The 14,244-nt window shown below is 44.7% G+C and overlaps 1 protein-coding gene across 1 annotated transcript; it reads right to left on the bottom strand.

The window, feature by feature from the left end:
• Positions 1 to 621: 621 nt before the first annotated feature.
• LOC306737976 (replication factor C subunit 1-like) lies at positions 622 to 12,387 on the bottom strand. The gene is made up of 23 exons (XM_079219802.1): positions 12,330 to 12,387; positions 11,561 to 11,716; positions 11,394 to 11,469; positions 9,222 to 9,341; positions 8,487 to 8,746; positions 8,298 to 8,375; positions 7,701 to 7,778; positions 7,247 to 7,618; positions 7,039 to 7,146; positions 6,750 to 6,929; positions 6,452 to 6,556; positions 5,630 to 6,056; positions 5,407 to 5,522; positions 5,109 to 5,223; positions 4,550 to 4,638; positions 4,157 to 4,294; positions 3,663 to 3,758; positions 3,325 to 3,578; positions 3,027 to 3,144; positions 2,078 to 2,223; positions 1,781 to 1,994; positions 1,172 to 1,351; positions 622 to 1,070 (listed from the first exon to the last, which is right to left on the bottom strand). Exons 1-23 carry the CDS (start codon positions 12,330 to 12,332, stop codon positions 969 to 971), a joined length of 3,531 nt encoding a protein of 1,176 aa, XP_079075928.1. The 5' UTR covers positions 12,333 to 12,387; the 3' UTR covers positions 622 to 968.
• Positions 12,388 to 14,244: the final 1,857 nt, after the last annotated feature.

Below are 14,244 nucleotides of genomic sequence, written 5' to 3' on the forward strand. Positions count from 1 at the left end.
AGTATTTGCTGCTTGGATGCTGATGATACAAAGCCAACCTGTGGCCATGTTAGTTTATCTGATCAGCAGGAATGAACCAACCGCTGCATCACGCTGGTGAGTGCAGCAATATTGACTTTCAGGAAAATAGTGTCATTGACCAGAGACTTCCCGACAATCCCACTATCTGACCAATTTTAATGACAAATAGAGGTGGTCCTCTCATTCAGAAAGTAGCCAATCGACTGTCTGCATTCTTGTTGATATAACCTGCTTGTGAAATATTAAAAGCATGTTTACTGGAAGTTCATCTAAGAGTTCAATCTGACGGAAGGTTGAAGGAAATCATGCCTTGTTTAGTGCATGTGCAGGAGTCATGGCTAAAGATCTCCCTGGAGAATAAAAAGCAGTGTCTTCATGATGCATGTAAACCATAAATATTTTCACTGGGAAACTTGTGACGTGTCTGTTGAACAAAGAAATAAATAACTGACACTTGTGAGTGACATATTTCTCCTTTTAATCCTCATGAAATGTATTTTATTTTTTTTACAAAAATTGCAATTTACAAAGAATATCATTGCTAACCGTAGAGATAAAACATTTCTGTATTGTCGTCGTAGCAAAGAGAGCAGAGTCACATTATTTACAGCCTTAACACCCACAAACTGACGACGCAAGAAATGCACTATACTCCTGATGAGACACGTTGCTATGGAGTTGTATAGACATGATGATGGATGAACTAGCAGATGATATACAGCATTTGTCCGCTGAGGGGAAACTCGACAGGAAGTTATAAAAGTGGAAACCTTTCTTACTAGCTCGGTGGGGTTAGCGCTAGGTGTTTGCATGAGTTGCCTGCAGTAACAACACTCACTACTTTCTGAAACTCATTTAAGGATCGCTGCAAGTGCAGAGAAAGAATATTACAGTCTGTGGGTGCGGAGGGAGGCAGACCAGGAAGGTTCTCCTCCTCTGGTCATTGGTCATTTCTTCCCCTTGCCTGGTCCTTTCCCCTTGCCTTTGCCCTTCCCAGAATCTTCCTTCTTCTCTTTCTTTGACTCCTTGACTGCTTTGGCCTTCTTCTGCTGCAGGGAGGAACAAGACACAGGCGACGCGTCAACAGGGCGAGATATAAAAGGCCGCCTTGAGCTCCATATCGTCGTTATCCCGCCGTCAAGGCCCTTACTTTGATCATGGCGTCGGCTTTGACGCCCTCGTCCTCGGACTCCCGCGCCTCGTTGTCCACGTCCTCTCCTCCCAACTCGGACTCCCCGCCGCCACCGCGGCGTCCCTTCTTCACCGCTTGCAGAGAGTACGGCGTCAGGTGGACTTCTCTGTTGTAGGCTCGCGTGAATGCCGCTTTCACCTGCAAGGAAGACAGCGCACCGGTGCGTTTCAAGTCGTGAAGTAGAGAACATCAATCAGGGTTCACACACATTTCAACCAATGGATTTCCATGACCAAACATTGTGAAATCTCGGTGTATACATGGAAAAAGTAAGAACATTTAGTATTTAAACTAACAATGAGAATTCCAAAGTATACAGTACACCTTAAATGACACAAATGATACAATAGTTTGATTAAAAGAATAAACATTTATAGATAGAGCGTTAGTCTGCTTATTTGAGCATCTTTCCTTTAAAAGCATATTCATTATTTCAAACTCAGCGTAAACAAAAGACACATTTCCATGACTTTTGGGATCTTATTTTTTTCCATTTTAAAATTCCATGACTTTTCCAGGTTTTCCATGCCCAACACCAAAATATGACCGTTGCTCCCTGCCACTGACCTTAGAGTCCAGTTTGGAGTAGGGGTCTGGCTGTCCGCCCCAGACGCTGACCTCCATGATGGTGTCCACGTCTTCCCTGATGAGCTGGTAGTTGTCCAGCAGCTGCACGGCGTCACCGGCGCCCTCCGCTCCGAGCCTCTGGAGGGGGCTCAGCAGCGCCTGCCGCAGGTAGAACAAGTAGTCCAGGTTCACCGCCTGCCTGCTGCACATCGTCCTGCGCGAGCCGAACAAACGAGACGCTCAGATGTGCTTGTGCGAGTAAATAGTTACAGGGACGAGCGATCGAGGCCGACTCACTTCAAGCACATGTGTGAGGCCAGCTCCTGGACGATGCGCGAATGTTTGTTGGTGGAGGAGAACTTGCCGAGCCAGCTGGGGAAGGTGGGGAACTGACTCATGTAGCCTTTCATCAGCTCGCCTGGTAACACACTGGCGTAGACGGCCTACGAGCGCGCGCACACACACACACACACACACACACACACACAACGATGAATCTCTGGTGCCTCGACGCCAGAGCATGCATTTCATTACATTTAAATGTCATCATCATTTTCATTTAATTTTATGTCTTTAAAAAAAAAAACACTATAAAAAAAATCATATTGTCAAATTATTATTTTTTAAGTATATTCTTCCACATAAAAACAATGTACGTCATAAAAAGTCATAGTATATCATGATATAATATGGCGTAATAAAAAAAAAAAAAAGGTAGGACTTCTGATTCCTCGTCTGATTTTTACAGCACTTGCCAAATAAAAGTTCAGATTACGGAATGTGGAGAAGTAGAAGTGTGGTAATCACATTTAAGGGCTGAAGGGCTCATTGCATTGGTGGAATATGGTTTTCAAAAAAGTTCATAATGCTAGTCTCCTTCAAAAAGATTTATCAAACAGGCAAAATAAAGAAATAAAGAAAAATGACCGAAGCGTTAAGACCGACAGACGTCTTCATCAGGGTCCAGGATTAGGTTCAGATTAAAGAGTTCCGACTGCTTGCATTCATTCTTGAAAAAGTAGCCACGCGTGTACAGAAAATTGACGTTGGTGTGATACATTGACAATCGTGAGGTAGTGACTCACACCTTCACCGGTAGCCGGAGTCCTCACAGCAGTGGCCCGATGTTTGACTCAGACTCACGGCCCCTCCCGTTGCCGTCTATCTTCAGCTGTACTATATTAATAAAAGGTGAAAACTCTTCCCCCACTCAATATGTGAGATGGGACAGCGTCGAGTGTGTTACCTGGGTGGGCAGCAACGACCAGTTCTGCCGAGAGCGGATCTGTCGGTCCACCAGGTCTCCGTCAGAGATGGAGTCAGCCGTCTTGCTGAGCAGCATCAGGTGGGACTTCAGGTCACCGCTGTGAGAAGAGGGACACAAAATATTACGGGACTAGTTCCACGTCGCTGGCAGATATTTGTTCCACTTTCTTGTAGAGAATTGAGAGGATTGATGCCGCGCCCGGCGTCTGTGCATTTAAAAATGGCGCGATTAGCCTGGCTCGGCATAGAGAGACAGGAAAGCGGCAGGCCTCTCTCACCCGGCAGCCTTCGGCCGGACATGCAGGTAGTTCTCTTGGACAAAGAGCGGCGCCAGCGAGTAGTCGTGGAAGAAGAGGTCCGACTTGTCGATGAGGCTCATGTGGGCGCCCTCCTCCCCGGAGCAGAACACCTTCCGGCAGACATCAAACGGTCCCAGTTTGATGTCTTTGCGAGCACTGGCTGCGTCGGACTTGCACTGGTCATACGTCATCACCTTGCCTTTGGCCGACCACATGCTCAGGTTGTGGATCACCTGGAGGAGAAAACAAACAGTCAGAGCGTCGTGAGGGAAGGATTATCCTCAGTGGAACATTTACGAGACTTCGTCTTCTTTTACCTGTCGGACGTCCTGATTGGCGGCGAGGATCATTTCGTTAAGAGCTGGAGGCGGGATCTTGATTCCCTCTTTGAAGGCGAGGGACATCATGGCTCCCTGAAAGATTAAAAAGGAAATAGAAAATAGAAGTGAAGGAGCGGGGAAAGTAAATATTTACATGCAAGAGCTCACTTGAACTATTTCAGTTATTGTCTTTTGCTGTTGTGGGTCATTATTAGGAATTGTTTGCAAATATTTTAGTCTCAATTGTCAAAATTTATGAGTAACCTTAAAACTCACAAAATGTTATTGAATACACACACAGTATGATAATCTGGTTTTCAGCCAATAAACCAATGCATACAACCTTAGATGTAAGTGAACTAGTTGGATTCTTTTACCTTCTGTGTCTTGTATCCTCAACCTATTTTTAACCCAAAATGTCATACACTTGTCAGATGTATGACATTTGTGCGTGTGCGTGTGCGTGTGTGTGTGTGTGTGTGTGTGTGTACCTTGATCTGTTCCACTCGCGGCCTCTGGAAGCGCAGATCGAAGCAGTAGTTGGCCAGTGACCTGATCTTCTGGTGGTTACGATCGTTGCACATGAAGATGATGGGAATCTTTGAATTTCTGATCAGGCCGATCATCTCCTGCAAGGAGGCAAAGGGTCAGAGGTCAGTACGAACATGATGCATCCTTCCACCAATTGCTACTTTCAGCCACCTGTGGCAGCACAGATTCTTGGAGCAATTATCGTCAATGAAATATGCAGATTGGACAGCCATGCTTTTAAAAACACAAACTGAACACATAAATTAAACATCCGTATTCCTATCTAAAAGTTAAGATCAACCCCCCCTCTAACCGCTTCATAATTTGAGAATGTAATGGTTGTTTTTTTTAACCTGTATTCCTCCGCGGTCCTCGTTGCCGGCCATGCCGTCAACCTCATCCATGATCAGGACGTGTTTACTGCTCACTTTCTGAGAGGTGCCTACGAAACACACAACAGTCACATAACCCACTCACGCATAGTGACAAGGTTGATGCTCAAAGAGAAGATCATTTCACTTTTACGGTAATTGCGCTTTATTCTCTGCCTCCAAGCGATTCTTGCACCGAGCTAATTTGATCGCTTTAATTTCCCAAATCCTCCTCAGTTGTCCTACATGAATGGTATGTGACCACATACAGTACCACTGAAGCGAGGGTGTCTACATCCCGACTACCGTCACAAATTTGGGACGAAACATTAGCACACTGCATCACAAGATGGTCAGTTTTATTTTGCAACGCTATTATGCAACCAAATCAAACTCGGAAGACTCCAGTTCCTATTGCTGCACAATTAAAACAAGATGTTTTTCCCTCTTCTGAAACCAACACTACAGTAAAGGCTGGAGTAGGTTCAAATGTGTAACAGATGGAAACGCAGTGAAAACAAAAAGGAAAAGAGGGAATCACCTTTGTAGAAGCTCTCGATGCTGGTGTTGTTGAGCGACTCTGTGACGACTTGCTTCAGACTGCTTTTGCTGCGAGTGCAGCTTGCGTTCATCTCCACGTAGCTCAAGCCCAACTCCTGCAGACACAGTGGAGAGGTTTAGTCAAAAAAATAAAAAAATAAAGAGGAGGCAGAGGTCGAAGTTAAACGTGAAAGTAATTTAAAGTCATGGGCGCAGCAATACTTCAAAAATAATACACAGACTATTGTGAATACATAGGAAAGACCCAAAAACCTGCCCGTGTGTGTTTTCAGACTGACCTCGCAGACTAGTGCTGCTGTGGTGGTCTTCCCCACGCCCGGAGGTCCAGAGAGCAGCGCGGCTCTGTACGCTGATCCATCGTCTTTCCCTCCTCCAAATCTCCCGAACCTTGCAGCTGCACAGCAACAGAGCGGTGTTTAACGCGGACGCAGTGTTCGGATCTAAAACGAGCTCCAGAATCCAGTAAAACCTTGAGATGCAAAGAGAGGAACCGTCCATTACCTGCTGGCTTGGACGAGCCCCCGCTGTGGTGTTTGTTCCAGTTCTGCAGCCAGCGAAGCAGCTTATTGGCACAGCTCTGGTCTCCCTGTTGACCAATCACAGTCTTCAGAGAGCGCGGGCGGTACTTGTCCACCCACAGCAGACTGACGTCGTCGTCCGCCGTCGCCGATGGGGACGACTTTCCCGGTGCCGAGGATGACGAGGAGGAGGAAAGGCCGAGCTGCCGGCGGGCTGTGTGACCCGAGCCTCTCGCAGGTGGAGTGCCGCCACTTCTGGTCCTGGCACCGTGGCCTTGTGCCAGGCCGGTCTTGGACGGGCTCGGGGTGTGAGGGGACCGGGAATTCCCCTTGGAGGGAGAGATCTTCTGGGCTTTTGGGGTGCTCTTTGATGTCCTGCTCGGGGGGGTCCTGGTCTTTGAGGCTTTGCTCTAAAATAGTAAAAAAGAAAAAAAATCACAGATTAGTTCACACATCAAATTAAAATGAATCCTGACGTTCATGATATACTTGAGGTTAAAGATTTACTGAAATTAAACTGCTTCTTCTGCTGTGAACAGAAATGCTCTATAAACTTAACCAAAGAAGCTTTTTTTTTAGGCATCTCCTTTTAAATAAAAAAAATATATAAATATTAAAAGATTTGGAAAATCCCTTTCACTGCAAAAAAAAAGAAGAGATATTTGTTTGCGATTCCTGTTCCCTCCAAAATAGTTTTGACATCTTACTTTGTGTTAAAGCATAAAATAACATTTATTTTATTTTGTATTAACACTTGAAATGATGAAGGCACTTGCAAATGACGAGGTAGTAGAAAAGAGCTGACCTCGGCCTCTGCAGTGATCTCGTACTTGGACTTCTTTCCTGGTTTGGTCCTGATCAGCTCCAACAGGCCGTCCTCATCGAGGATCATGGTGCCGAAACTCTCCGCCTGAGTAGAAAGCCGATCGTACAAACACACCATATTAATTGAGCTCTGATCCGCTCCCATTAATGCAGCCGACACATCAAGGGTTAATTAGTCTTCACGCGATTAGAAAGTCATCAGCAATCAGTGCTCTCTGCAATCATCACACATTTCCTCCTCTGGGCCCCGACCCAGTTAGTCCGGATCAGGTCGTCACCTTCTCGAGCTTGGAGACTCCGCTGTCTCTGCCCTGCACCAGGTAGGTGGTCTTCTTGCTGATGCTGACCGTCACCTTGCCTCCGTAGCGCTCGATGAGGCACTTGGCGGCATCCCTCTCCATGGACTCCATGACCCCCGTCAGCACGAACATGCAGCCCTCCAAACAGTTCTCCCCGCCCTGGAAAACACGCAATATACAGATTAGGAACAAGATGAAGGAAGGTCAAAGGGAAGACGGTGGTCCGTCTGAAGGCTGATATGTGTGTGTGTGTGTGTGTGTGTGCTACCTGTGGGATTTCCTTGGAGCCGAGCGCTCGTGGTCCATCTCTGTTGAGGAAGTTCCTGTAAGCTGCAGAGTTGACCTTCTTCTTATCCGCGTCCTCAGGACTCGTGCTCTACTCGGATTGAGAGATTTTAATGTGTTTTTAAGTTTTTTTTTAAGCGTACTCTGTGTTTTCTTTATACTTTGCGTTTATGTGCTTTGTGTTCGCTCACCTCTGGTTTCACGAGAGACTTTTTAACCGCGGCAGGTGTGCTTCCCGTTTTGGGAGTGGCCTTCTTGTCCGAGCTCGACAAAGCGAGGGGTTCCTTTTTGGGAGAGATTTGCATTTTTGTGTGCGAATCGGGCGTTTTGCCCTTCGAACCGTCGTCTTGCCCCTCATTCTTTTTCTTCATCATGGCCAGTTTGGAGCTGGCTTTGACGGGGGCGGGGTCCTTTTTAGGAGTCGGGCCAATCACATCCTCCGACGCGCTGCCCCTCCGGGTGCTCTGTGACGGGCCGCTCTTGGTGCCAGCAGCGGAGTCCGTCCTGCTCATTTTGGGAAACGCAGCGGCGGCGGCTGGCTTTTCATCGGAGCCTTTACGAGCCTGGATGAAAACACAATTATATTCACCAACCACCTAGATTAAAAAGCGGAGGTTCCTTTGTGGCGTTGTATTTTTCTATGACCTTCTTTGCTTGAGGCTCCTCATCCAGCATGGCCAGAGTTCTGGCAAACTCCTCGTCCTCGTGGACCTGCTTCTCCAGCTGAGGGAGGTTGGATCGAGAAGGAGAGAATGAAACAGCAGACTTTGACTAAAAAGTTTTAATTGAGCAGCAAATGGTGTCGTCTGTGTTACTCCTGGGACTTTTTACAGTCAAGTATTTAAGCAAACATTATATCATTATTAAAATGCTAGTAAATTAAAGTCTTTTGCAGGTTTTCTATGAGAGCACCAGCTATCCTACTCCTACAGGCACATACAGACATAAGAAACGACTAACGATAACTATTTTTATTATCGATGAAACTGCTCAGATGAATCTTTTTGTCTAAAGCATTCGAAAAATAAAAGCCATTATAATTTTCCATGGCACATTCTGTTTGTGTTATTCAGTTTACAATTCATATGAAATAAATAATAAGCCAAAAAATCTTGGCAATGAAAGATTATGAAAAAGGTTAACTGATAACGATTAAAACACGTTTTCTTCTCAATCGACTACTTGTTCAGCTTTAACTACGAGTGCAGCGAGCGACCAGCTGTTCCATGGATCCGCCCCTACCTCCATCATGTCTTCATCCATCTGCAGCTGTTTGGCGATTTGCTCATCACTCATCAGGTCATCTGCTTCCTCAGCTGGCTGAGAAGAAGATGAGTTTTTACAAAGTCAGTTTGTTGTAAAAAGATTCTTATTTCATCCTGCAATGAAAGGCTGGGAAAAAAGGTTTGGTTTTGGACGTAAAAAACTCACGGCCTTTCGCTTGGTGCTGGCCACGAGCTTCTTCTCCGAGCGCTGAACCGCCGCACTGCCGAAGTAGTCGAGTACTGAGGTGGGGGTTTGTTTGCGGGGTGGAGGCGGCGTTGACTTTGGGGTGACGGGAGACTTCACCGCGGGTTTCCCCTGTGCGGTGGAGGGCTTTGCCGGACCTGGTTTAGCCGCCTGCTTGGCCGAGCCGTTCTGCTTGGGTTTGGAGACTTTCTTCAAAGTCTGAAAGTTGTCACTGTCCGAGTCTACAAACAAAAAAGAGAAATCTAAATCTAAATGCATTTTCTATAAATTCCTCATATTCAAGCTGGACCCATCTGCCTACTAATGCGTTTAGAGTTTCACCAATTCTTAATGAATGGTTGCACTTCCAAACCTATTTCTTTTCATATTAAATCGTTGAAGCGTATAAAAGTCAAGAGGTCAAAATGTATAGTTTCTGCTTAATCAGCTCAGGGTTCCCACTCTTTTCTAGAGATTGTTTTTCAGGACTTTTTCGAAGAGGATCTTGCTGGTATGACAAACTGGGGTCACGCAATAAACTAATATGTTCCTCTCTGTGGAAGTCTGATTTCAAAGACGTGCAGACGATGGCTATACTTATGTATGAGATCATCTCTTTCCCCTCATCGTCGTCAAGGTATTTGTGACAATTAGTCACGAGTCAAAGCCCAAGGATGTGCGTCTGCAATATAAGGGAAAGAGTCATCGACCCATTACCTGTTTCAGAGATGTACTGCACAGGATCTTTTTTGGGCGGCGGCGGCTCCATTTTGCCCTGCGTCCGTTTCTCTTTGGGAGACTTGTTTGACTTCCTCGCCGGCTTTTCATCCTCAGAGTCTGGACGGACAGAAAGACAACATGCGCCATGAAGAGAAAGACGCAGGGAGATGGAAGAGCAGCGCGTCAAACCGTCAAGCACAGCTGATCAAAAAGGCCTCAAAGCATCTGTGTTTCTGAAAAATAAATCCTTTGAAACAGTGTTCAACAGCAATTATTATGTTGGGAGTATTTTCAGAATCGTCAAAGACTCTTCTAACCACCATTCAGACATATCCAGTCCACTGCAAAATAACTACGTTATTTTATAATTTCAGTTATTTAACATTTTCATAGAGAGAGACGTGTATCTTCTTATCTTTTTTTTATAGGGGCGGCAATTCAGAGGTTTCCAGAGTTCTGCTGAGATTCCCCAACTTTTTAAATTAAAATGTCGCAACTATAACCATCTTCTTTTCTAAATCAAGAGTCGCAATCTGAGGTAATAATGAAAGTACTTTTTTTATTCTGATGGACTGAAGAAACCACTGGAAACGCCGCCTGCATCTCCAGATTTGTTCAGCGACTCAAAAAGTGAACAAATAAATGGCAATGCAATCCAAGGGGAAAAACCTTCAGAACAACAGATTATTTAAAAAAAAAAACATCCCTCTGCATAGTTCAAAGATAGTTTGAAAACAGAAGCCTTGCTCTGATAACAACACAGGAGACTGCGTCACGCTGCAGCGGGTTATGCAGAAGCGCACAACATACATACATACATACAGTGGTGGGCCGTCAGGGCCTGCTAAGCCTTCTCTGCTGGCATAAATAGAATCACAAAGTTATAGCTATTTTATAATTTAATTGTTTTTCACAAATACATTACATGTATTATAATAATTTTTCCCTATCAGGTTATTTTCTCATTGTACAGCTCTGTTGCTCAGCCTGCAGTCTTCAGCCATCAGACTGCAGCTGGTTTGAAGGAGAAGCTTTCATCCAATCAGATTTTTTCTCTCCTGTGTCTCCAGGCCAGCAAGGCAGTTTAAACAGGCCTTTGCAGATTAAAGTACACGGGGAGTGGACGTTGTGGTTGATTGTCATGGACTTCAACCAATCAGATCGTTAGTTTGACAAGCTGGGCGGGTTCTTTGACGTGCAGGGCCTGCGAGGTGGCGTGGACGTGTGATTGGTCAGTGGCCCAGCGTGACCATTAACATGTGCTGTGATTGGCCAGTGTGTCAACAGGGCGGAGCTCAGTGGGAGCTGGAGTGATTCAGGCAGAAGCTAGAGAAGTTGTGACATGTTTATTTTTTAGCGTGTTTTGGCGCTCGGTGGAAGATAAGCGGACTTGGTGGTGGATTTGGGGCGTCGACTGCTGCTGTCGAGCGGATATGTTCTGCCCTAGAACGCGTGGAGGTTTCCGGGGCGCGGTTGGGAGGCTCGGCTGTCCTCACCGGTCCATGTCCACCTGTTGCTGGAACTGAAGCGCCGTAAACCGTACGACCGCGTTGCTGAACTCGTTGTTAATAAGGACAGGCGGATGGACTTTGTCTTTAAGTGAACAGCATCCGGTGAGTTGCTTTTTGTGTTTCATCTGCGGTGGCGTTGTGTGCTGTTTTTTTTACATCATGGATTGTTTTGTCATGTTATAACGAAGTGTGGTTCTTGTTGATGCGGGGAAATCCGACGGGGTCGGACGGGTCAGAGAGGCGCTGCGTGAGCTCTCCCCGACTCAGAAACGTCCGCTGAAAAAAAAAAACAACCTCCTTCTTCACTACTTCTACTTCTTTCTTTTTTTTCGAGAACAGGCGCGGGGGGCTTGGCGCTTATACGGTGAAAATAGCTCCGCGGTCGGTCCACACCGTGTGACCTCCATGCCCGTAATAGTGCAAAGAAATCGTCCGTATAGCAGAGTGAGCTCTGCTGTCCACACGACAGTCTGTATGAACGCGTCGTGTAGTGGGCAGCGCCGTGTTCAATACACGAGGGTCAGACAGGAACTCCCGGGACACTTTTTTTCTTCTTCCCCAGTCCGCACCTGATGTGGACACACGTCATTGAAGGCCTTGGTCTAAAACCCACGGCCCGCCACTGCATACATACATACATACATACATACATACATACCGGACTCTATAACTGCGTGCTTCTTCCGTTTTTTCTCACTGTCCTTCCGTTTCTCCTCTGGTTTGGAGCTTTTCACCTGAAGCACATGCAACGTGATGGATAAAGAAACGGATGAATCGCTGCAAGGTGTGTGGGTGTGTGTGTGGGAGGCAACATCATTTCCTTGCCTTGGCGGTCTCCTTTTTCTTCTTCTTCACTTCCTCGTCTGAAGACAGAGGATTCTTCTTCTTCTTCGTCGTCGTCTTCTCCTCCGTCTTGACGTTTCCATTTGGTTTCTGCACCGCACACTTGTCTGACGTCGGTGCAAAGAAGCGCCTGATGTCCTGCGTGCAGAGTCGACATGTAACGTTAATGCTGCTGCTGCTAAACTCCATGTCTGATTATGATACAGGCGTGTAGTTTATTATAGTGTCCTAATTTATATGTTGTTCTTTTTTTTTTTTAACTGTTTTGCACTTTATTATTATCAAAATTCACTTTATGTTTGCACAAATAGAAATTGACATTAAAGCTGACTTTGACGAGGTTTTAATAAACCTGATAACGAAATGATCTGAACACAGCTTACACAGAGCTGTCCTTCTGACGTCACTTAACGACAGCGTTGCACTGCATGCAAAAGGTGCTTTACAGTTAGAAGATTCCTCGTTCTTGATTTTATCTTTGTATTTCATTTAGGAAAAAGGGCGTCATTTAAACTAACAAAAGCAGGCACATGTCAACTGTGACAGGATATCACGGAGACAACGACCATCATAAAGTGTTGCGCGCTCAACTCTCACTCGCTTTGGGGACTACTTTCTCATCTTTAGCTGCAGCTAGCTAACAATACGCACTTAACAGGATTATTTATCATTTTGTCGCGTTTTGTGAGCACGTTGTTTACATCGACAGCTTGCACACAGAGCGAATGAGTCCTTTACATGAGTAACTTACCATTATAAACAGGCTTTCTCGCACTTCAGGGACAGGCGTGTTGTCAGAAAAATAAATGTAATCGCCCAACTGCTTGGCGCGAAGCTGGATTGTGTCGCCTGAAGATGACGCACAACCGGCAGTGCGTCACGGGCGTCACTGAACGTGCGTTTAGTTTTATCCAACACTTATTTTGTTAAAGAAAAACAAAGAAACCAACCAAAGTATGAAAAGAACAAGAACACGAGCAAGGGGACAGCAAATATGGTTATTAAAGCATATAGTATTCAGTCCAACTATTACCACAATTGTTTTGGAATTTAGGGCCAATAAACCTTGTTTATATAAAAGTATACCCTGTTTTTGAGTGGAAATGAAATACATACATGGTACATGTCAAAGTTGAGTGTGGATGCTGTTTAATCATTTAAATGTATCTAATGGCAGCACATCATCACACCTGTTGTCCTCTGGGGTCAACATTTACCCCGTCTGGTTTGATGTTATTTAAAGAATATAAAGTGGATACTTCACCCAATTCTATATTACACCTTAATAACAACTTCATTCAAACACATTCACAGCATTTCTTATTCCATTTTAAATTCAAGGTCAATGAGAGCTCATTTACATGAACTTTTACCTTGTTTTTGAGAAAGATGACTATAGTTAACGATCAGAGTCTTGTGTATTGATTGATCATCACAGACTGGTATATGTCAAAGTCTAGTGAGGATGCCGTTTTTTAAAACACTTTTTTTAATGGCAGTAAATAATCACACCTGTTGTCCTCCCTGGTCAAAAATGACTCTGTCGGGTTCAGCTGTTTATAAAGCATAACGTATAACTTATCACCCACCTCTGTGTTTCAACGTTTTAGTCAACTCATTACCTGACATATAAAACATGTCAATATTCTTCTCCAAAACAGTTGACTTTTCAAAACTAACTTTTCAGAATAAAAAACGTCTGAATGTGCGAGGCAGTAGTAATGGCGTGATCTTTGCAGGTGTAAGCATTGCATTTTCGGCACATTTCCCATGTTTTCAGATCACTCTGGTGAGGGCAGAATTTGCACCTCCTCCTTTTGGGTGATGGGCCAGAGGGGCAGCTGCTGCAGCTCGGGCTCATTCCTCCGTACTGTCCCCATCATGTACAGCTTCCTTTTCAGCAACTGCAGGCCGAGGGCATGTGAAGTAAACATCGTTTTCCCCTGGAGACCTTCATGTCAAGGACAACTCTCATGCCCTGATTGTTCTCTGACTGCGCACCAGCAGGTTTGCAGTGTATACTTGCATGTTCCATGCATAGCTGGACCTGGTATCGCAGGCTGCCCATGTTTTTATCCCATATTTCCCTGGTTTACTCAGGATGTACCGTTTGAATGGACAGCGGCCTCTGAAGGTCTTTTTGACCCTAGAGGACAACAGACGTTATTAAATTCAATAAATCACCCATAATAAATGACTTCAAATGTTATCATGAAGAGCATAGTATCGAACAACCCCTATTATTTTCAGACCATTTGATGAATAAAAAACATATTTTGATGGCAAAAGATTTAATTGGGAAAAGAGGCCCTTGAAGTTTTCAGAAAAAACAACATTATAACATCTGACAACGGGTCAAAATGCTTTGTGAGTTATCTCTAGTCACTCTGCTTACATTGGCACTATTGCAAAACACACATGAGCTGAACAAATACAACAAGAGACAACATTTCACCTCAAGTGTTCTTCGTTTTGCTTTATTGTCTGGTGAATGTTGGCATATCAAACGCCTTTGAAATTTCACTAATATTCCCAACATACAAAACTAAAAGCTGCACACAAGCCATCAAAATATATATATATATATATATAGATATATATATATATATATAGATCTATATAGATATATAGATATATATATAGATATATCTATATCTATATAGATA

Source organism: Taurulus bubalis, assembly GCF_910589615.1.
Source record: "Taurulus bubalis genome assembly, chromosome: 6".
NCBI classification, from domain to species: Eukaryota; Metazoa; Chordata; class Actinopteri; order Perciformes; family Cottidae; genus Taurulus; species Taurulus bubalis.